The sequence below is a fragment of the Odocoileus virginianus genome, chromosome 2 (genome assembly GCF_023699985.2).
Source record: "Odocoileus virginianus isolate 20LAN1187 ecotype Illinois chromosome 2, Ovbor_1.2, whole genome shotgun sequence".
Taxonomy (NCBI): Eukaryota; Metazoa; Chordata; class Mammalia; order Artiodactyla; family Cervidae; genus Odocoileus; species Odocoileus virginianus.
In genome coordinates, this window is record NC_069675.1 from 95,759,982 (window position 1) to 95,784,049 (window position 24,068).

The 24,068-nt window shown below is 46.2% G+C and overlaps 1 protein-coding gene across 1 annotated transcript in view; it reads left to right on the forward strand.

Annotated features, from left to right (window-relative positions):
• HMCN2 (hemicentin 2) overlaps positions 1 to 24,068 on the forward strand; it is a 175,131-nt gene that overhangs the window by 352 nt on the left and 150,711 nt on the right. The window contains exon 2 of the mRNA XM_070454654.1: positions 23,131 to 23,201. Within this exon, the coding sequence (XP_070310755.1) occupies positions 23,131 to 23,201 (71 nt within the window). The remainder of the gene's footprint in view (positions 1 to 23,130; positions 23,202 to 24,068) is intronic.

The following is a 24,068-nucleotide window of genomic DNA, read 5'->3' on the forward strand; positions in this document are numbered from 1 at the left end:
GCGGCCCGGCACGGGCGCCTTCTCCACATGTCCACTCTGCTCGAGCCCCGGCACCTGGGCAGGCCTCGCAGCCTTCCCGTCCTCCCCGCCCCACAACCCCGAACCTGCTCTCCCCTTCTCCCGCGCCTCCCCGCCCGCGTCGTCGGGCGGGTGACAGAGAGGCAGGCGCACTGCCTTCAAAAGCCGCGCGGTCACCTCCCGGCTGCGCGACTTCAGCAAATGACTTGCCTCCCGGAGCATCACAGGGTGAGAACTGCTTCCCAGGCTCGCTGAGATGTTGAACTGGGGCCTCGGTGTCCAGGGCCTGGCACGTGCGCGCCTCCGCTGGGTTTGCGGGTTTGCCTTGTGTTAGACTTTGCTCCCATGGTGGGATTCAGGGGCTAAACTCTGCATATCGGCCCTCACCTGTTCTCCAGAGAAAAACAGCGGCCAGGCGGCCTCCACCCAGCTTGTTTTCACTGCCAGGCCCTTACCTAACCCTCTCTCCCCTGCAAGCAGCACCTCGCCCCCTACAGCCCCCCACCTTTCATCTCGGTGTTAAGGCCATGCCCTGGAAAGAGCTCCTGGGAGACCCCACTGTGAGGAGTTTCAAGGAAAACAGCTGTGGATCGGTGGGCTCAGACCCCCAACCTTGTGAATGGCAGGGCTGCTTGTTCTCAACATTTTTAGTGAAAAACTTCAGACTTACAGCAACATAGGGAGAAAAAAAAATACATGAACACCTGTCTGCCCACCACTCAGATCCCATGATTAATTTTACAGCGTTTTGTCATGTCTCTCCATTAGGCACCTCCCTGTTCAGAAGGCCAGCTTTCTAAAGCCAAAGACTAAACTAAAAATGGCAGAGTTTTTTGTAGAATTGTACTGCAAAGTGTTCTTGTTCAGAGGAAATGCACCCAAGGTGAGATGAGCTAGGAAGCCCTGTTAGAAGCCCTGTTTTCCTTGATTAATCACAACATCATTAGAGATTTTTGAAAAGCGGGGTAAGGCTGGGTGTGACATAATCCTTTACAGCCCCCAGGCTGAGTGTGGAGTCCCTCCGCTTCCAGGAGCTTTGGGCTCTGTAAGACTCTGCAGCTCACAGCCCAGAAGCCAGGAGTCTAGACAGATTTCTGGGAGAAGCAGAAGCTTGGCTCTCACCTGAGGTCAGGAAAGAGTGAAGTTAGGGGAATTGTGATATTGTGGGGTGTGGGGTGTGCGCTGTGTCCTGGAGGCTTCAGCTCAAACACAGCTCATCCTCTGTCCCCCTAACTTTCTCACTCCCTCCTGGGTCATTCTCGGGCTTCCAAAGATAATGCATTGAAAGCGCTTAGAAATCATCTAATCCACCCTTACTCTTACAATTGAAGAGACTGAGGCTCAGGACATGGATGGGACTTCCCCAAGGCCACCTGCCAGGCCGACATGATTTCTGACTGATGCAGTGAACATGAGTTTGAGCAGACTCAGGGAGCTAGTGAAGGACGGGGAAGCCTGGTGTGCTGCAGTTCCATGCGGTCACAAGGAATCGGACATGACTGAGCGACTGAACAATAACCCATATTTGTCTCTAAAATGCTCGGCTCCATTGGAGGGCTGGAGAGCAGCCTTTTGGAAGCAGATACAGTGTCCTGGGATCCATAGTGTCCTCACTGTCCCCTCTCTGGCCATCATCTTCCTGGAGCCCTCGTTCCACCCCCAAGCTCTCCTCTCCTCTCTGGATGCTGAGCGAATGTGTGACCCTCTAGCCTTCACTCCATCTTCTGCAAAACAAAAAAATCCCACCCCCCTTTTCCATCTCTGCTTCCCAGACCATGCTCCCTACTGACACCCCAGGTCCATTGGAGGGGGAACCTCAGTGTTTATTGAGCCCTTGCTGTGTGCACAGTCTTGTGAAGCTCTCAGTGTGAAGCAGGCAGGGTTTATGCCAAGGAGCTGGCAGCCTGCTGGCGACATGGGCAGAGGGTAGCAGGTGTCCCCCCTGACGGCTCCTGACTCTTGGTTAGTGTGGGAAGGGACTCAACAAGGCTCTCTGAGGAAGCAGCATTGGAGCAGGACCTGAGGAAGTTGAAGGGAAATTGATCAGCTTTTGACCACCTGCTGGTGGATGCTAGGTGCCAGGGATACAGAGGGACGGAGGTCTTCCTAAACACATGGAGCTCGCTGAGTAGTGGTTGACACGTTGGGGCATGTGTCTGTGGATGTGGAGCCTGGGTGCAGGAGGGGTGAGATGGGGCAGCCAGGAGAGGTGAGGTTGGTTCAGGCTGTTGTTAGTGAAAGGTAGGGTCTGGCTGCTTGCTGCTCAAAAGCCAGTAAACAGGCTGGGTTGGTGGAAAGGAAAGTTTGCTTTATTTCGGATGCCAGCAACTGGACGGGGGAGGGTGGACATCATTCAAAGGCCGACACCCCTCCTCCCCCAACCACCACCACTGACAGTCACTGGGGAGGAGCTTTTGTAGATGGAGGGAGGGGGCTAGATGCAGAAATAGCACAGTCAGCTCTGACAGTCATCTTGAAACTGATCATCGGTGGTCTGACCAGCATCATCTTGGTTGTTTTGGGTGAGGTTAACCTTCAGTTCCATCTGCAGTGATTTTGGAGCCCAAAAAAATAAAGTCTGACACTGTTTCCACTGTTTCCCCATCTATTTCCCATGAAGTGATGGGACCAGATGCCATGATCTTAGTTTTCTGAATGTTGAGCTTTAAGCCAACTTTTTCACTCTCCTCTTTCACTTTCATCCTAGACAGCATATTAAAAAGCAGAGACATTACTTTGCCAACAAAGGTCCGTCTAGTCAAGGCTATGGTTTTTCCAGTGGTCATGTATAGATGTGAGAGTTGGACTGTGAAGAAAGCTGAGCGCCGAAGAATTGAAGCTTTTGAACTGTGGTGTTGGAGAAGACTCTTAAGAGTCCCTTGCATTGCAAGGAGATCCAACCGGTCCATCCTAAAGGAGATCAGTCCTGGGTGTTCATTGGAAGGAATGACGCTGAAGCTGAAACTCCAATATTTTGGCCACCTTATGCAAAAAGTTGACTCATTGGAAAAGACCCTGATGCTGGGAGGGATTGGGGGCAGGAGGAGAACGGGATGACAGAGGATGAGACGGCTGGATGGCATCAGTGACTTGATGGACATGAGTTTGAGTAAACTCCGGGAGTTGGTGATGGACAGGGAGGCCTGGTGTGCTGTGATTCATGGGGTGGCAAAGAGTCGGACATGACTGAGCGACTGAATTGAACTGAACTGAACCTTTAGTTCCAGGGTCGGTCTGTTTGCATTTCTTTGAGGCACATTCTCAGAATTGGGGCAGCTTGGGTCATGGCTATAGTTTTGTCATCGTGTAGTTAATTTCTCCACCTGGTGGGGTTTCAGTATCTGCAAGACAGCTCACAGGATATGGCTCAGAATATTATCTATAGACCTTGAGAAGAAACCAAAGATCTTTGAATGTGCTTAATGAGCACATTATTATTATTTGGTCTCCTTTGACTGTTTCCCCTTATTTCTGCATATTCACACTTCTCTGATTATACTTATTCTTTGACTAAAGTTTTTCCACAGACAAAAGGCAGGCAGAGGACATGGGCAAGGACCCTAGTGTCCTGCTCCATTTCACTATGACCGCAGAACTGAGGACTCCTGGATGTCCTTCTATGGGCTTTGAGCAGACATTGAGTGTTTCTGAGCAAGGATTGGAGCTGTGGTTTAGGTTAGGCTGTGTCTTTTGACTCGGCCAGTAGAATTCCCTTTGGTGGAAGTAGGGCTGAGAGGTTGGGGTTTTAGCTGACAGTTCAGGGCTTCCGTGGTAGCTCAGAAGGTAAAGAATCTGCCTGCAATGCAGGAGACCTGGGTTTGATCCCTGGGTTGGGAAGATTCCCTTAGAGAAGGGAGTGGTTACTCACTCCAGTATTCTGGCCTGGAGGATTCCATGGACGGAGGAGCTTGACAGGCTACAGCCCACAGGGTTGCAAAGAGTCAGAAGTGACTGAGCGACTTTCACTCACTCACTCAGGTCCCCCAGGGCTGTGTACTAGGAGCATCTTCCTAAAGGAAACCCCTACATTAAACTCCAGAGACCACACTTTGCAAGTTTCAAGTGGTTCTGGGTGGCACATGCTTCAAGATAAACCAGAACTTGTGCTTTGGAAATGTTTTTTAATGGGAAAAAAAAAATGGTATGTTCCCAAATGGCAGAGTTAGAATTTTGCTAATGGTTTTATTTTGGCTGAAATTTAGGTTGTTTTCAGTTTTTCTCTATTAAAATGTCGCAAAAAGCACTCTGGTGTGTAAATCTTTGTCTGCATCTTTGATTGGTTTTTTCGTTGGATTAAAGTTTTGGAAGCAGAATTCCTAGGTCATTATATAAACACACTGAGTGGGGGGGCAACTCTTCAAATTGTTTTCCAAAATATCTTGGAAGTTAAACTTCTACCAGAAGCATCCGGGGGGACCGTTTCCGAGCAGCTGCCCTCAGCGCCAGTGTGCTGTGTACGTGCGCTCAGATCCATAGTCTTGCCTGACTCTTTGCAACCCCACGGACTGTAACCTGCCAGGCTCCTCTGTCCATGGGATTTCCCAGGCAAGAATATTGGAGTGGGCTGCCATTTCCTTCTCCAGGGGATCTTCCTGACCCAGGGATCAAACCCCTGTCTCCAGCACTGGCAAGCAGACTCTTTACTGCTGAGCCGCTGGGGAAGCCCGAACAGCTGATGAACTGGAAAGGGGCATTGTGTTTTTGCTTTTTTGTGTGTTCAGTCGCATCTGACTCTTTTTGGCCGCATGGCTCCTGTAGCCCGCCAGGCTCCTCTGTTCATTACATTTTCTAGGCAAGAACACTAGAGTGGGTTGCCATTTCCCACTCCAAGGGATCTTCCCAACCCAGGGATTGAACCCAAGTCTCTTGCATTTCCTACAATGGCAAGCAGATTCTTTACCACTAGTACCACCTGGGAAGCCCCCAGTCCTAGGGATTAGGATAATAATATTTCCCCCCCTAATTCAAAAGATGGAAAATGATCTCTACTGATTTTAATTGCTAGTGAGTTTCAGTAAGTCCTCAAGTGTTCACTAGATTTTTGTGTGTGTGTGAATTTCTTCTTTCATAAATTGTCAGTTCCTTTACTCATTTTTCCATGTGAGATTTTTAGTGGCTTTCTTATCAGTCAGTATGAGGACTTTATATTGATGATATTATTGTTTTTTGTTGTATGATTTTGTATGTTGTAGCGTTTTCCCTGATTGTTTGCCTTTTAATATTTGTGGTTCTTAATGTTCTGAAGTTTTAAATGTTTATGTAGCAAATCTAGTGACTTTTTCCCTTTGTAAATTTCTTCACTTTCGTTCTTAGAAAAATATGTTGTTTTCTTATCACAAAATCAGGTAAATGTTCTAGGTTTTTTCATTTGTTCTCTTTTTTTCTTTTTATATTCACTTTTAAAACCCGGGATTAAAAAAAAATCAGCATATGATATTAAAAATAACTTGATGTGATTCTTCTAGAACAGGATAATTAATGGTTAGGGTACATTTTATCAGATATTCCTTTCTTTTTCATTCATTTGGATCCTGTCTTTGTCCAAAATTACTTTATATCAATTAATTTATCTTTCCATTCTGTCCTATTGTATGACAGTTCTTGTGCCAGGGGCACACTGCATTCATTATTTGGGTTTATAATGGAGCAAATCCTTCCTCCTATTCTTAAAAAAAAATTACCCCCAGCCTTATTGAAATACAATTGACATGTAATATTGTGTTAGTTTAAAATGTCCAGTGTAAAATAAATAAATGAATAAAATGTCCAGTGTATTGATTTGATACATTTATATATTGCAAAATGATTACCACCACAGCATTGGCTAATGCTTCCATCTTGTCACATAATTACCATTTTTTTTTGTGGTGAGAACATTTGTGATCTACTTTCTTGGCAATATTCGAGTACATAATACGGTATTATTAGTGATAATTACTATGTTCTACATTCAATTCCCAGAACTTGTTCATCTCATAACTGGAAGTTTGTACCCTTTGACTAACATCTCCTTTCTCCCACTTCCTGACTCCTAGAAACCACCACTTTACTCTGTTTCTATGAATTTTGGTGGTTTTTTTTTTTTTTTAGATTCTATATATAAGTGAGATCATACAGTATTTGTCTCTCTCTGACTTATTTCACTCAGCATAATGCCCTCAAGGTCCATCCAAGTTGTCCCAAACAGCAGGATTTCTTTCTTTCTTATGGTCAAATAATTTTCCATTGTGTATGTATGCTGTATCATCTTTATCCATTCACAGCTGACCACTTTAATTTTTATCTTTTTTGCCCCAGTGTGCAGAAGGATCTTAGTTCTCTGGCCGGGGATGAAACCAGTGACCCCTGCAGTGGAAGTGCAGAGTCTTAACCAGTAGACCACCAGGGAAGTCCCAACAATTTAAAATTTTTAATGAACTTTTAATTTTAGAACAGTTTTAAATTTACAGAATTATTGCAGAGATAGTACAGCAGTTCCCACATACCCAACATCCAGTTGTCTCTATTATTACCATCTTCCATTATGATGGTGCATTTATCTCAACTGATGCTGGGAAAAATTGAAGGTGGGAGGAGAAGGGGATGACAGGATGAGATGGTTGAATGGCATCACTGATTCAATGGACATGAGTTTGAGTAACCTCCAGGAGTTGGTGATGGACAGGGAGGCCTGGCGTGCTGCAGTCCATGGGGTTGCAAAGAGTTGGACACGACTGAGTGACTGAACTGAACAACCCAATATTGAAATAGTATTATTAACTAAAGTCCATTCGTTATTTGGATTCCCTCAAATTTCCCCTAGAGTCTGTTTCAGGATCTCATCCAGGATCCTGTGTTACATGTACCTGCCATGTCCCTTAGGCTTCTTTGGGTTGTGATGGTTTTTCAACCTTTGTTTTTGATGACCTTGACAGTTTCAATGCGTATTGCTCAGATGTTTTGTCCCTCCATTGTAATTTGCCAAGTGTCTTTCTCCAGTTAGACTGGGTAATGGGAGGAAGATCACAGAGGAACCAGATATGATATGTTCTCATCATGTCATGTCAAGGGCACATGCTATCAGTGTGACTTATCACTATTGACGCTAACCTTGATCACCTGGCCAAGGTTGTCAGGCATCTTCATGGAAGCTTACTCTTTTCTTTCTCCCTTTCTGTTCTATCATCTTTGGAAGAAAGTCACTACATGCAGCCCACACTTAAGAAGTAGGGAGTTGTGATCCATCTCTGTGAATATGGAGTATTTACAAAAATTGTTTGGAAATCTTCTGCATGAGAGAGTTGACTCCTCTCCATTTATTTGTTTATGCAATCATTGGTATGTATCAGTATGGACACATTGTTTTATTCTTTGGGTTGTAATCCAGTACTGCTGGATTTATTTTGTTGCTCAAGTTTTTCCAACTTTAATCATTGGAAGCACTTTCATTTGGCCTCTGTGTACCTTTGACTTACACTTACTGTTGTGAGCTATTTTTTAAAGCACTTTCTTACTTTCTGGCTCTACAAGCTATTCCACTCATGTATTTCCTGCCCCAGTTCTAGAATTAGCAGTTTCTCCAAGGAAGCCTGGTTCTGCTTATTAAAAGATGGTATTCGATGCCAGCATTAGACACCAGCACCTGAGGGCTTCCCAGGTGGCGCAGTGATAAAGAATTCGCCTGCCAACGCAGGAGACACAGGAGATGTAGTTTTGATCCCTGGGTTGGGAACATTCCCTGGAGTCGAAAATGGTAATCCACTCCAGTGTTCTTGCCTGGTGAATTCCACGGACAGAGGAGCCTGGCAGGCTGCAGTCCATGGGGTCACAAAGAGCTGGACACGACTGAACTCACACCTCTCACTTCTGAGTGCAAGGTGTGCCTGTTGCTACTGGTTGTCACTGCTTCTGTATCTTTAGCTGACAGAGCAGGAGACAGATGTTGTATATGTGACTCGTGTGTGTACCTGTAACTATTTCTCTATTTACCGTTTGTATCTAGATTAAGCTGATCGAGTTCATTCTGCAGCCTCCAAGTCTCTTTCATTACCACGTGGATCCCTCTAACCTCCTAGTCTTGCTTATCTATAGCCTCCCACACCGACAATGACTAACCTGACTCTCTTCATCCTCCACCCACTATCGCTGACATAATTGTTCAGTGGCTGACATAATTTATGGTGGTTTTAGCCTTGCTAACTTGCACCCCATTGAAAACAACTTTATTAACAAGAGTACCATTCTTTAGCCTTTAGTCTTGTAGATGCAACTCATTTCCAGAGTTACTTGGCCCGGGACCTCCTTCATGTTCCTTTTTATTCTTCTTCATTTTCAAAATATTCTTGAACATGATTCTTTTCAGATGAAAAGTAGAAAAACTTAGTCAACTTGCCCCCAAAATTTCCTGCTGTGATTTTTCTCAGAATTGTGTTAAATTTTGATTTGGGGAAGAAAAATCATTAAAAAAATTTAATTTTTTCCATGTAGGAGTGCTGTGTGTGTGCTGCGTTAGGTTGCTCAGTCGAGTCTGACTCTTTGTGACCTCATGGACTGCAACCCACCAGGTTCCTCTGTCCATGGGATTTCCGAGGCAAGAATGCTGGAGTGGGTGGCTAATTCCTTCTCCAGGGGATCTTCCCCACCCAGGGATTAAGCCTGAGACTCTTGTCTCCTGCACTGACAGATGGATTCTTTACCTCTGCTCCACCTTGTTGAAGATCTCTTCCTTTTTTTTTTTTTTTAACATATTTATTTCCTTTATTGAAAACTTGTAGTCTTTTTCCGTTATAGGTTCCACCCATTTCTTTTTAAGATCTGTGAATATTCGGGGTTTTGTATGACTATTTTGACAAGGACTTTTTTTCATTACATTTTTTGCAAATGAGTATTGCTAGTATGTTGGAAAGCAATTTATTTTCATATATTTATTTCGTTTCCAACTTTCTTACTAAAGGGTTTTTTAAAAGACTAGTTCTAATTTTTTTTGAGGGAGTAATGTCTTGAGTTGTCTAGGTTGACAACCACAGCCTGTCCAAATTATAATATTGTTTCCTTTTTTCCAATCAAACTTTTCACTCATTTGGAATGTTTTGTAGTATTTAGCAGCTAGAGCTTTCAGAATAGTGTTAAGTAATAGTGATGGCTGAAGTGGGTCTTGTTTTTACTGTATTGTCTTTCTTGTTAGTTCTTGATTTGAAGTTTTCTTTATCAGATGGAGGAAGATACTCTCATTATTAATTTACCAAGGGTAGAAAAAACACCCCCCAAACAAATAAACCCCAATGGTGCAGTGGGTAAAGAATCTGTCTGCAGTGCACAAGACATAGGACATGTGGGTTTGATCCCTGGGTTGGGAAGATGCCCTGGAGGAGGAAATGGCAACCACTCTGGTATTCTTACCTGAAAAATTCCATGGACAGAGGAGCCTGGTGGGCTACAATTCAAAGGGTCGCAAAGAGTCAGATACAGCTGAGCACTGAGTTGCAATCAGACAAACAAACAAACAAAAAAAGCCAAATGAGGGTGGGTGCTCAGTATTAGCCAGTGACTTTCTGGCTTTGCTGAGATGTTTGTGAGATCTTTCGCCTGTTGACCTCTTGTTGTGATTCTTTCCTTCTTAACCATTTCCACATTCCGTGCTTAATAATTCACCATGACCGAGCAAGGATTATTCTTTGGTATACAGCTGGATTCTATTTGCCAGTGTCTTGTTTGGGACTTCTCCACTCATTTCAATATGTGTGATCAGTAAGTGATATTCTTTCTTTGTGCTCTTTGTCAAATTTTGGCATCAAGGCTTAGCTCTTTCAGTGAATAACTGAAATTATTGTTTCCTCAAAAAATTACAAATTTAACACATGCTTGTTAAATATTCTATTAACACTACTCTCAAGAAACGCAAACGCTTTTAATAATTTCGTGCTTCCAGACTCTGTGTGTGGTTCACTTGCATACATATGTACACTTCATTTTTTTATTACATAAAAATAGGATGATATTATGCATACTGTTTTGCAGCCTGCTTTTCTGCCCCACATAATATATCATGGGTATCTCTTCATGTTAGGAAATATCAAGCCACCCCATTGTTTTCATGACTACAGAAGGTGTTACAGGAAGGACCTTAATTTTTTTAATTAATAATTAATTATTTTAAAGTTGGGGTATAGTTGCTTTACATGCTGAGTTAGTTTCCGCTGTACAATGAAGTGAATAAGCTATATACATGCATATATCCTCTCCCTCTTAGACCTCCCTCCCACACCCACTCCCCCATCTCACCCCTCCAGGTCAGCACAGGGCACCAAGCTGAGCCCCTCGCTCTGAGGTCTAAGGAGGTCCCCACTAGCTGTCTGTTTTATACATGGTGGTGCACATACATCAGTACTAGTCTCCCAGTTCATCCCAGCCCTCCTCCCCCACCGTGTCCACGTGGAGAGATCTTCGCTTATCTTCTCTTGACTTATCCAGCCATTCTCATATTGTGGAAAATAGGTTGCTTTGAATTTCTTTACAACACACACACACATTTGCAAAAGCATTGCTATTGGATAGGTTCTCAGACTGCAATTGCCATTGTTAAAGCATGTGAGCATTTTTAACTTTCATAGAGATCAGCAAACTGTCCTCCAAAAGTGCTGTACCATCTTGCCCTCTTACCTAGAGTGTGATACTGCTTTTCCCAACCTTGTTGGCATCCAGGGATATTACTCTTCCTGTTTTTGCTAATCCAATAGGTGAGAAGTGTTGACCTGGTTTAATTTGCGTGTGTCTGATTGAGGGTGAGTTTGAGCATCTTCTCGGGGTCCCCAGGTGTTCTGCCAGCCTTCCACAGGGACGAGGTGGTTTTAGCTGGTCAGCAGCCAGGATTCTTGTCGTTGTTTTGTCACTCAGTCATGTCTGACTCTTTTGCAACCCCATGGACTATAGCCCACCAGACTCCTCTCTCTCCATGGGATTTCCCAGGCAAGAATACTGAAGTGGGTTGCCAATTCTTTCTCCAGGGGATCTTTCCCGACCCAGGGATTGAACCTGTGTCTCCTGCATTGGCAGGTGGATTCTTTGGCGCTGAGCCACCAGGGCAGGAGCCAGGATGCAGGCAGGCAAAGTGAATGTGTTCAGCAGGCAGAATCGCCCATGAGGTGGGGTGACTTGGATTCTTGCTGCATGCTCTAATATGTTTGTGTATATGTGTGTGTGTATGTGTACCTGTATATACTGTCACCCTGGAGTGACAGTGCATTAACAAACTTCTCATCATGAAATAGATAAATCAGTCTTTGCTCTGAGCAGAAAATCTAGCCCTTTGACCTGCCCCCCCGTGCGTCTCTCCTCGGACAGGCTTGTCCCTGTCACCGAGGGCACCTGATCAGAGTGCAGCGTCCCTGCCGGGGCTTTCCAGCATGACAGTGCAAGGCAGGGGTGTGGGGAGAGGAGCGGGCTGGGCATGCCTCTGAGAGAAGCAGGAGGATGAGGATGCGGTGAGTCTGAGGGTGGGGAGGCTGCCTGCCCGGCAGGCCTGGGGTGGCTGAGTGCGTTCAGTCCACCCAGTCCCCAGGGATCCCTGGCAGACTCACTATTCACTCGCTCCATATGCAATTCCCAGGGGATTGCCTGGGGAGGATGTGCCTGGCAGGATGCCAGCTTGTGCTGTGGCACCTTCAGTGGGTCCCTCCAGGCCCCCAGAGAAGGGCCCAAGTCCATTAACTCTCTGTCCCTGTAACAGAGAGTCCTGGGCTGCTCTGAGAGGTGGGGAGACAGGAGTGACCCTTGAGTTGAGATGGGGAAGGGCTGGGTGTGGGGGCGACGGTGGTGGTTTAGTTGCTAAGTCGTGTCTGGCTCTTTGTGACCCCAAGGACTATCGCCCGCCAGGCTCCTCTGTCCACGGGATTTCCTAGGCAAGAATACTGAAGTGGATTGTCATTCCCTTCTCCAGGGGATCTTCCCGACCCAGAGGTCAAACCTGGGTCTCCTGCATTGCAGGCAGATTCTTTACCATCTGAGCCACCAGGGAAGTCCTGGGTGTAGGTGGCAGGGGGCGTCCATATAGGACCGAGGGCAGCACAGTGGGCAGAAGGAACAGCACAAACGATGACTGTGCGGCTGGCAGGAGTATAGATCTGAACATCTCCCATCTCCCCGAAGATGGGGGGACTGGCAGATGTGGATGCTCAAGGCAGAGCCTGAATCCGTCGTGTGATCAGGGCCCCAGGAGACTCTCAGGGGACACGGATTCTAGACTCCTGGATGCCAAGGAGGACGCCGAGGAAGGTTCTGAGGTTCTGGGACTATTTGTGCTCTTTGGACAGAACCACAGTTGCTTCCTGCCCCGCCTCATCTGCCTTCAGTGGTGTCTTCAAGGGAGTCCGTTTAGCCATTCAGTTCCTGGGCTCAGGAACTGTTGTAATCCTGGCAGGCCAGACTTCCTTTTCTCCAGCCCCTGCCTTTTAAACATGGAAGGACTGAGACCCGGAGAAGGGACACAATTTGCCCACCGTGGTGGCAGATGGTGGGACCCTGCGTGGGGCTCCTGCAGTTGAAGGAGGGGCCATGTGCACATCCGGAGTGACCCCAGGATCTAAGCGCTGCTTTCAAGCAGGTGGGAAGCATCTCTGCAGCTTCCTCATTGTAAGACCTTGGGCAGTTTGCTTTACCTTCCAAAGCCCTCGAGTTCTCACCTATAAAACAGATAATAAATAGGAGGCTATAGGCTGAAATATGATTTTTTTTTTCCGATGCAAATGTATATTAAGTGCCTAAAACAGAATCGGGTGCTTAATAAATATCAAAACAATGGTAGCTGTCCTTGTCATCATCATCACCATCATTCTGGGATTCAGTATAGTCAATTATGTGGCTTTGGAGCCAATTATGTGGCTTGGGACATTATTCTAGATGAAACTCTAGACATTATTCTAGACTCAGGGAAGAGTCCTGGACTTGAGGTCTTTCTGAGATTGGACCTCTGGTGCCTGACTGTGGCCTTGACCACTGGGACGCACAGAGTGGGTGAGGGGCTGGACTATCCATCACCCACGTGAAGAGCTGGGTAATTCTTCTCGTGCGTGATTCTCATGTCCCAGAGGCGCCACACCCTCCTCTTGTCGAGTGGAAAAAACTTCCCTATGGAGAGACAGTTTTGGGCCAGGCTTCTGGGGCTTGCATGTTCCAGGACAGCACAAGGAGAGCCAAGGTCATGGGTTTAATCATCCCTATGGCCAGCGAGCCCTGCGCGGAAAGACTGCACGCCACATCTGCCCAATTGTTTGGCAAGTGCCCACCTTCAGTCACGAACCTCCCTCCCCTTCCAGTAACAGGACTTTGGGGCTGGGGAACAAGTGTCAAGGGTCTGCAGCTTCATGCGTGGTTGAGAGCTTGGATCTGGGATTGGATGGACCCAGGTTTGAATCCCATCTCTGCAACTTCCTCATTGTAAGATCTTGGGAAGTTTGCTTTCCCTTCCTAGCCCTCAAGTTCTCATCTATAAAACAGAGATAATAAATAGGAGGCTATAGGTTGCTAATTTTTTTACCCTGAACAAATATTAAGTGCCTAGAACAGAATCAGGTGCTTAATAAATATCAGAACAATGGTAGCTGTCCTTATCATCATCGTCACCATCATTCTGGGAGACAGTATAGCCAGTTAGGTGGCTTTGGAGCCAATTATGTGGATTGGGACATCATTCTAGCTGGAACATGGTCCTCACAGAATTCTTGTCCTTCCTAGAACCTCAAAATGTGACCTTTTTTGGAAACAGGGTAATTGAAGATGTAATTAGTCAAGATGAAGTCATGCAGAAATAGAGTGAGCCCTTAATTCAGTGTGACTGGTGTCCTTATAAGGAGAGAAGAGGCACAGGGAGGCGGCCCTGCAGCGATGGAGGCAGAACTGGAGTGATGCTGTGTCTACAAGTCAGGGAGCACCAAGGATTGCTGGTACCAGGAGAGGTGAAGAGGAAGACGGCATGGGGCAGATTCTCCTCGAGAGCCTTCAGAGAAAGCATGGGCTGCTGACACCTTGTTGTTGGACTTCTAGTCTCCAGGAATGTGGGAGGATACACTTCTGTTGTTTAAAGTCACCAAGTTTGTGATATTTTATTATATTAATAGTGATACCAGGAAACTAGTGGGGCTTCCCTGGGGTCTCAGATGGTAAAGAATATGCCTGCAATGCAGGAGACCTGGGTTCGATCCCTGGATTGGGAAGATCCCCTGGAGAAGGGAATGGCAACCCACTCCAGTATTCTTGCCTGGAGAATTCCATGGATGGAGGAACCTGGTGGGCTACAGTCCACAGGGTTGCAAAGAGTCGGACACGATTGAGCAGCTAACACTTTCACTTTCAGGAAACTAGTACAGATATTAACTACCACTTACGAGTTGTATGACCTTCACCAAGGTCTTGGCATCCTCAATTCTAACAGGGAACTGTTAATAGGACTGAGCTAAACTCTGTGAAATACTAAGTGCTCAATGCATTGAAACTGCTGCTAGGGTCATCACTCACTTCTACCTCCACGACCACCACCACCACCACCAACATCATCATCAGTGTCATCAGCATCGGCGTTATCAACGTCATCACCACCGTCATCAACATCATCGCCACCATCATCAGCATCATCACCAGCAGCAGCAGCAGCGCCACCACCATCATCCACATCAAGTCATGCTAGGAAGGGCTTTTTATCCAGAGCCACCCCTGCCTGGACCCTGTGAGGGAAGGAGATGGACAGGGGCTTAGGCAAGGCCTCTCAGAGGGCAAACTCACATGGAGACATGCCAGGTGTCCCGCCCTGTCCTGGTACCTCACTCTGTCCTGCTGAATGGCAGGTCTTGAAATGACCACCCTGCCAAAAGCACCCTGTCCTGGAAGCTTAGGGATGGTGAGTGATGATATTGCGGCAAGTGTCAGGAATGAAAAATAAAGCCGTGGACCAGCATCAAGGAAAGACAAGGAGGCATCCATCTCTGTCTCACTGCCTGGAACTGTAGATGGATGGGTGGGCGGGAGGACAATCGGAGAGCAAGGAGGACAGGTGGAAAGACCTTTGTGTCCCCATCCCTGTCTGGGCATCTTGATACCTGGTCCATTCCTGGAATGATGGGACTGGTCAGTAACAGTCAGCGCCCAGAGGTGTTTTGGGGATTATCTCTTCAGTACAAGGAAGAAATTAGACCAGTTTTGTGCATCAGTGTGTCTATGTATGCAAGTGTGCTCTCCCCTGAAAGCCTTCTTTGTTCAGAACTTCGGGCCAAGCTTTTAAAATGCCCTGTCCCCTACCTCAAGAGGAATGATACACACTTTTGTCCATCTGGCCAGCTCTCCCTTAATATGGCCAACTCCCAGGCATGCCCTGAATAACCACCTTTGGTTTCCTGCCTCGTTTTGGATCTGTTTCTCTGAGTGGTGGGCAGCGAGTGGCATGCTGTGATGGAGGGCCTCCCCACATCCTCCCCAGGGTCAGCCAGGCTTCACATCCAGCAAGTAATTGCTGAGTGTTGACTATATGCCTGGCGTCGTGCTGGGCATAGGATAGAAAGATAAATGAAACTTCGGTCCTGACTTGAGGCTACTTAAACAGTATACTCTAACAGGATTTGTTATGAGTAAATAAAGATTATTCATTTACTCATTTGGACAGTATTTCTTAAGCACTTACCATGTGCCAGACACTGAGGTTGGCACGAGGTCTATGATGATGAACAAGAGAAGGGATCACTGTGGGCATGATGTAGTCGGTCAGTTCTTGTGCCGGATCTTCCCACCTGACCTGGAAGGACTCCTTTCCCCTCTCTGGCCTCAGTTTCGCCGTCTTTTTAAAGCTGGGGTCTTCGGATCTCTTCATGCTCAACGTTGTTATGTTTGGCACGTAGGTTGATAGTCAAATCATTTTTCCCCAAGCCCATTCCTTTTGTTAAAATCTGTTTTATTGACGTACGGTTGCTTTACGATGTTAAGTTCTGCTACACAGCAAATTGATTCAGTTATACATGTTGTATATTCTTTTCCATTATGGTTTATCACAGGATGTTGAATATAATTCCCTGTGCCATACAGTAGGACCTGTTGCTTATCCATCCTATGTATAATGGTTTGCATTTGCTAATCCCAAACTTCCAATCCATCCCTCTGTCCTGCAGCCCCTCCCCCTCCCACAAGTCCATTCTCTATATCTGTGAGTCTTGTTTCCATCTCGTAGATGAGTTTATTTGTGTCGTATTGTAGATTCTACATATAAGTGATATGTGATATTTGTCTTTCTCTTTCTGACTTATTTCACTCAGTCTGATAATCTCTGTGTCCGTCCATGTAGCTGCAGACGGCATGATTTCATTCTTCTTTATGGCTGAGTAGTATTCCACTGTATACATATATACCACATTTTTAAAATCCACTCCTCTGTCGGTGGACATTTAGGTTGTTCCTGTATCTTGGCTGTTGTAAATAGTCCTGCTGTGAACATAGGGGTCCAAGCCCATTCTTGAAGGAGACAGGATGGTAGTGGTTGAGATAGGCCAGATAATGCCCCCCAGATACCCACAGAACTTGTAAATCTATTACTTGTCATGGCAAAAAGGACCTTGTAGAGGTGGCCAAGTTTGGAATCCCGAGATGGAGAGATGACCCTGGGTTGTGTGGCTGGGCCCGTTGTAATCACAAGGGTCCTTCTAAGAGGGAGGCAGGAGAATCGGAATAAGTGAAGGAGATGTGATGATGGAGCAGAAGGAGAGGAAGCTATTTTAAGACGCGACATTACTGGCTTTGAAGATGGAGGGCAAAGACCATGAGCCAGGGAATGCAGGAAGCTTCCAAAAGCTGGAGAAGGCAAGGAAACAGATTCTCCCCTCGGGGCGCAGGAAGGAACACAGCCCTGCCAGCACCTTGCTGTTAGGACTCCCGACCTCCAGAAATGAACGCGTGGTGTTTCAAGACACTGAGTTTGTAGTCATTTGTTACAGCAATAACAGAAAACTAACACAGAGTCCGTCAAGTCCTTTCCAGGGATCACCAGCCCAGGGGGTCCTCCAGGGCTCCTGAAATTTCCTGTGTCTTGTGTTTGCCATACGATCCCTGGCTGAGACACCCAGAGGTTACATGAGGTGGTTTCTGTTGGGGAACGTTGCTGAGGGGTGTGGGGGAGTTGGGATTGGGCAAATCCCCAAAGAATCTTCTTTCTTCTCAGTACAGAATATCTTAGAACAGCTTTGATGATGGAAAGTCAGACTTTAGACTGTAGGTCTGGCATTCTCCCCATCTTCCACTACAGGGCTGCCCATTTTGGTTTTCTCCACCCAGCAAAGTTGTTTAAAAAAAAAAACCTGAAAAAAAAGAAAAATGAGGGGAAATCCCAGAGGAAGCTGGTGACCTACATTTTAACTTGACAAGTAGAACCATGGAGAGGATCAACTCCCTTTGACTACTGTTATCCTTCCAAGAAACTTCAATACTTTGGCCACCTGGTGTGAGGGACTGACTCACTGGAAAAGACCCCGATGCTGGGAAAGATTGAAGGCAGGAGGAGAAGGGGACGACAGAGGATAAGATGGTTGAATGGCATCACTGACTCTGTGGACATGAGTTTGAGCGTGCTCCGGAGTTGGTGATGGACAGGGAAGCCTGGTGTGCTACAGTCCACGGGGCTGCAAAGAATCAGACACGCCTGAGCAGCTGAACTGAACTGATCCTTCCATGGAAGAAAGAACGACCCTTAGCTCCCCAAGAAGGAAACAGATGGACTGCAGCAGAAAGGGCTGTCCTTCCAACAGGAGCACATTTATGATAGCCATCTTTCTCACCTTGCTGTGAATGGGAAGGAATGTGATCAGCCTAACATGGGTCCAGCCTTGGGAACTGTCAGGTAGCCTGAGAGAGTGCCTCTGGTAGATTGTGATGGAGGGGGCAGGGCCTCCCAGATTCAGAACCGGGCACTAGGACTTCCCTGGCAGTCCAATGGTTAAGATGCGGTGCTCCCAATGCAGGGACCCAGGTTTGATCCCTGCTCAGGAAACTACAGCCATGTAGCAACTGAAATCCTGTCCTGCAACCCAGACCTGGTACAGCCAAATAAAATAAGACTATCACGTTTTGAAAAAAGAACTGGGCACTGCAGAGGCTTCTCTTGGTTTCCAGGCAAGGAGCAGTTGCCGATGATTCCTGAACGGGGGTGATATGAGCAACACTGGCCATGAAGGCAGCTCCTCTGGCGTTGACAGTGGATGGATCAGAAGCAGGAATGTCTGGGGATGAGGAGGACAGTGATGGGGTTACTGAATTTGCATCCAGAGTCTTTACAAATGCCCTTCCCTTTGGCCCAGCAAGTCTGCTTATGGGAGTATATCCCAAGGAAATGATGGAACTAGTGCTTAAATGTGATGAAGATAAAGATGTTCTTAATAATGTTGTTCATTATGAAAATTGGAAACATAACAACATGGGCAAGTCTTATCCAAAGGAAATAGTTTGTAGCCATTAAAAATGATTTTGAACAGAGTATTTGACCTTCTGGAGAGATGCTTACAATATGTTGTTCACTGAAAGGAATCAAGTTAAAAAGAGTATGTTATTTATATATGAACAGAACTTCTGCTACAAGTAGTACTCATTTGTAGAAGATTTACAAATATGATGAACATTTTGAAAGTTATGTGTAAAAATAAGAGTAATGATTTCTGGTTAAGTGGAATTCCCTGCTTTTTCTGCATGTCAGGAATTTCTATGTACAGTTCCTTAGGAAGTAGTTGTCAAGAGCTTAGATTCTGGAGTTGTACAGGCCTAAGCTAATAGTCAATCCTGAAGGAAATCAACTCTGAATATTCACTGGAAGGACTGATGCTGAAGCTAAAGCTCCAATACTTTGGCCACCTCATGGGAAGAGTCAACTCGTTGGAAAAGACCTTGATGCTGGAAAAGATTGAAGGCTAAAGGATAAGGGGGAAACAGAGGATGAGATGGTTAGACAGCCTCACTGACTCAGTGAACATGAATTTGGGTAAACTTTAAGAGATAGTGAAGGACAGGGAAGCCTGGTGTGCTGCAGTCCATGGCATCGCAAAGAGTCGGACATGACTTAGTGATTGAACAACAACGACAAAACTAATATTCTAGCTCTGATGCTTACTGGTTGTGTGTCTTTGGGCAAGTTACTTAGCTTCTCTGGGCTTTCATTTCTCCTCTGTAAGATGTGGGTAAGAGTTGGCTTTGCCAGGTGTGAGGGAGGATTTAGTGAGCTAATAATATACAGGCAACATCTCAGCACATGTGCTGATACATAATAAGTGCTTAAGAAATATCAGTATCGTTAACGTCATGTATTTTAGATGAATATATGAAAGTTAAACTGTTAGTTTCCCAGTTGTTTCCAGCTCTTTATGACCCCATGGAATGTAGCCCACTAAGCTCCTCTGTCCATGGGATTCTCCAGGCAAGAATACTGGAGTGGATGGCCATTGCCTTCTCCAGGAGATCTTCCCAACCCAGGGATTGTAGCTGGATCTCCTGCATTGCAGGCAGATTCGTTACCATCTGAGCCACCAGGGAGATCCCTGGATAAGCAACAAGGTCCTACTGTGTAGCATAGGTGGCTATATTTAATATCCTATGATAAACCCCGGGTTGGGAAGATCCCCTGGAAGAGGGCATGGCAACCACTTCAGTGTGCTTGCCTGGAGAATCCCCATGGACAGAGGAGCCTGGCGGGCTGTAGTCGATGGGGTTGCAAAGAGTCAGACACGGCTGAGTGACTAAGCGCATGAAGTACGTGATAAACCATAATGGAAAAGAACATGAAAAAGAGCACATATGTATAACTGAATCACTTTGCTGCTCAGCAGAAATTAACACAACATTGTAAATCAACCATACATCAATAAAATTTAAAAAAAAGAAAAGAGGGGGAAGATCAAAGAATCGCGTGTTCAGCTCATCAGGGCCATCTCCCAGTTGCTGAGGTTTTGGTTCTGAGCCAAGCATGGTGCTTCCCTGCCTGGCTTCACTGGATTCTCACAATGATCGTTCTCGGCGAGGAGATAACGCCTCGTTTTACAGATGGGGAAACTGAGGTTTGGAGCCGTGTAGTAAGCTCTGAGAAGGCCTATGGCAGGAGAAGGGTGGAGCCAAAATTCCAATCAGATCTGTCTGAGGTCAAGTGAAAGTTACTCAGTCATGTCTGACTCTTTGCGACGCCATGGGCTATACAGTCCATGGAATTCTCCAGGCCCAGAACACTGGAGTGGGTAGTCTTTCCCTTCTCCAGGGAAATCTTTCCAACCCAGGGATCGAACCCAGGTCTCCCAAATTGCAGGCAAATTCTTTACCAGCTGAGCAACAAGGGAAGCCTAAGAATACTGGAGTGGGTAGCTTATACCTTCTCCAGGGGATCTTCCCAACCCAGGAATTGAACCGGGGTCTCCTGCATTGCAGGCGATTCTTTACCAACTGAACTAGCAGGGAAGCCTGTCTGAGGTCAAAGGCCAAAGGTTTTGGCTGAATTAGTCACTGCAGAGTTCAGAAGGAGGGAGGCGGTGGAGACACTTGGTAAAGGCCAGAGCAGGTGCAGGAGGCGGCGTTGGACATGGTGAGTAAATATATAGCAGAGAGGCAGGGGCCACTGGGTAGAAGTGTGGTATAAATATATATAAATATTCAGCCAAATAAAAAATATAGATATATTTACTCAACCATAAAAAGAATGAAGTCATGTCATTTGTAGCAACATGGATAAACCTAAGAGATAACCATACTAAGTGAAGAAAGTCAGACAAATACCATGTGAAATCACTTATATGTGGAATCTCAAATACAACACAAATGAACATATATCTATGAAACAGAAACAGACTCCCAGATACAGAGCCCAGACTTGTGGTTGCAGAAGAAAAGCTGGTGTCCAGACTCTTCCTTGATAATTGTGGATGAATGCTGGATGATTCCATGTGCTTAATTTTCTAAGAACTAAGGTTGGTGGACGAGTTGCCAAGTACAGGAATATTTTTTAGAGAGTGATTGGAATTTAGAATTCTTGAACTAAAAATAGCCCGTGACTAGAATTAACCAAGAACTCAGATGACCTATTTCCTAAAGAAATGGGATGTCCACATCACCTTGCAAAACCCCCACTGTGCACATGTCCACATGGTGAGTTGGAATTCTGTCTCAGTTCTCTGTGCACTGGTCGTCTTGTCTTTAGTTAGCTGTGGCCTTCAGTGACTTCTCTTTAATAAAAGACTTTTTTATTAGGGAAAATGTCCAGTATATACAAAGTAAGCAGAATAGTGTAATGGATCCCTGTATCTCATGTGGCTCAGCGGTAAAGAACCCGCCTTCAGTGCAGGAGACAGAGGAGACATGGGTTCGATCTCTGGGTTGGGAAGATCCCCTGGAAAGGGAAATGGCAACCCATTCTAGTGTTCTTGCCTGGATAATTCCATGGACAGAGGAGCCTGGAGGGCTACAGTCCATGGCTTCAGGAAGAGTCTGACACAAGGGAACATGCACACATGGATATATCCGCATCCCCCAGCATCACCAAATACCCTGCAAAACCTGTCATTCTTGTTTCCTCTACACCTCCTTCCCTACTCCACTCTACCACTCAATGATGATCATTTTTTTATGGTTCTTTTTTTTATGAGGTAAAATTTACAAACATTGAAATACTGAAAATCTTTGCTTTACACTTTTGACAACTGGATACACCCAGGGAACCCACATTCCCATCACAATATGGAACACTCCTGCCTTCCCAGGTAGTTCTTTTGATCTCCCTCTTCCCTAGACAACCCCTGATCTGATTTATTTCAGCTTTGATTAATTCTGCCAGTTCCAGAGCTTTCTGTAAATGGAAACATATAGTAGACACTCTTCTTTGACTGTCTTCTTTTGTGCAGGACTGTATCTGTGAGATTCATCCATCTGGTTGCCTGTAATGGTAACTTGTTCTGTTTTCTGGCTGAGTGGTATTTGATTACATGAATGTACCGCACTTTGTTTATTCATTCACCAGTTGACGGACAGCTGGCTTGTCTCCAGTGCTGGGCTATTGTGAATACAGCTGCTATGAATATTTGAGTACAATTCTTTAAAAAAAATTTTTTTAAATCAGAGTATAGTTGTTTTAAAATATTGTGTTAGTTTCTGCCTGTGTGAATGCTAAGTCACTTCAGTTGTGTCCGACTCTTTGTGACCCTATGTACCGTAGCCCACCAGGCTCCTCTGTCCATGTGGTTCTCCTGGCAAGAATACTGGAGTGCGTTGCCATTTCCTTCTTCCAGGGATTTTCCCAACCCAGGGACGGAACCCAAGTCTCCCCTGTCTCCAGCATTACAGGAAGATTCTTTACTGCTGATCCACCAGGGAATCTGTCTCTGCAAATGGCACAATTTCATTTCTTTTTATGGCTAATATTCCATTATATATATGTACCATATCTTCTCTATCCATTCCTCTGTTGATGGATGTTTAGCTTGTTTCCATGTCCTGGCTACTGTAAATAGTGTTGCAGTAAACACTGGGGTGCATGTATCTTTTGGAATTAAAGTTTTTTCCAGGGGTTTGCCCACGAGTGGGATTGCTGGGTCGTATGTTAGTTCTACTTTTAGTTTTTTAGGAGCCTCCAGACTGTTCTCCATAGTGGCTGTATCACTTTGCACTCCCACCAACAGTGTAGAAGGGTTCCCTTTTCTTCACACCCCCTCCAGCATTTGTTGTCTGTAGATTTTTTGTTGATGGCCAGTCTGACCAATGTGAGGTGATACCTCATTGTCATTTTGACTTGCATTTCTCTAATAATTAGTGATGTTGAGCATCTTTTCCTGTTGAGCCTCTTAGCCATCCTGACATCTTCTTTGGAGAAACATCTGTTTAGGTCTTCTGCCTACTTTTTGATTGGGTTGTTTGCTTTTTTGATGTTAAGCTGCATGAACTATTTGTATGTTTCAGAGATGAAGCCCTTGTCAGTTGCTTCATTTGCAAATATTTTCTTCCAGATCTGATCCTGGCAGCTGCTCCCTCACCCCTCCCCACTTTGTGGGGGACTCTGAGGCCCAGGCCTCGGCTCCTCTCGGTTGCTGCCCAGCCCACGGAGGTTGTGCGTCTGGGGGTCAAGCCCACCTGGTCCTCTCTTCCCTACAGATATTGGCCCGGTGACCCTCACGTCGGACCCAGCGGTGTTTCAGAGGGAGCTGAGAGAGCTCTATGTGCAGGTGGGCGGCCCCGCGCCTGGCTTCTGGCCCCCTGTGCCCTTCGTCACAGACCATGCCAGAGGCCCAGGTTATTGCCACACCTAGGGGCCGAGGTGGTGCTTCCTACAGTGACCTGCCACCCAGCTCTGCCTGGGGCGCCCCCTCAGCTTGGAGGTCCTGGAGATTCCGTACTGCTTGGGGTTCCTTCCTTTATTCAGTGACCAAATACCTACAGGAGCCCCTGTGCCTGGCACCTAGTAGGTCTTATTATTGACCGCATGGATGCAGGGGTGGGAGGAGGGGGTATATGACAGCTAAGGGAAGATGTATGCCTGCTAAGTCGCTCAAGTGTGTCCTACTCTTTGCGACCCCATGGACTGTAGCCCACCAGGCTCCTCTGTCCATGGGATTCTCCAGGCAAGAATACTGGAGTGGGTTGCCATGCCCTCCTCCAGGGCATCTTCCAGACCCAGGGATGGAACCTGTGTCTCTTATGTCTCCTGCATTGGCAGGTGAGTTCTTTACCACTAGCACTGCCTGGGAAGCCCAAGGGAAGGTGCAAGAGAGGTCAGTTCAGACCCCCAAACCCAGCCCGAGACTGGGTCAGACATCCCATGGCTACCAGGGCTTTTTGGCCACGCTGAACACCCTGGTCCAGCCTCTGTTTTCCTCCTGCCAGCTTCCTGAATGTAGGGCGTTCTCTGATGTGTCCAGCTCACTGCCAAGTCCCCCAGGGCCCAGAACAGGGCCCGGCACACAGAACGAATGAGTGAACCAGGAGAGAAGATTTACTGAGGTTACCTTGTGCACATCCTGATTCTGATGCTGGATGTGCAAACCTGGGGAGGCAGAAAGCTCCCGGCTTGGGAGTGGGGAGGGAGGGCTGTG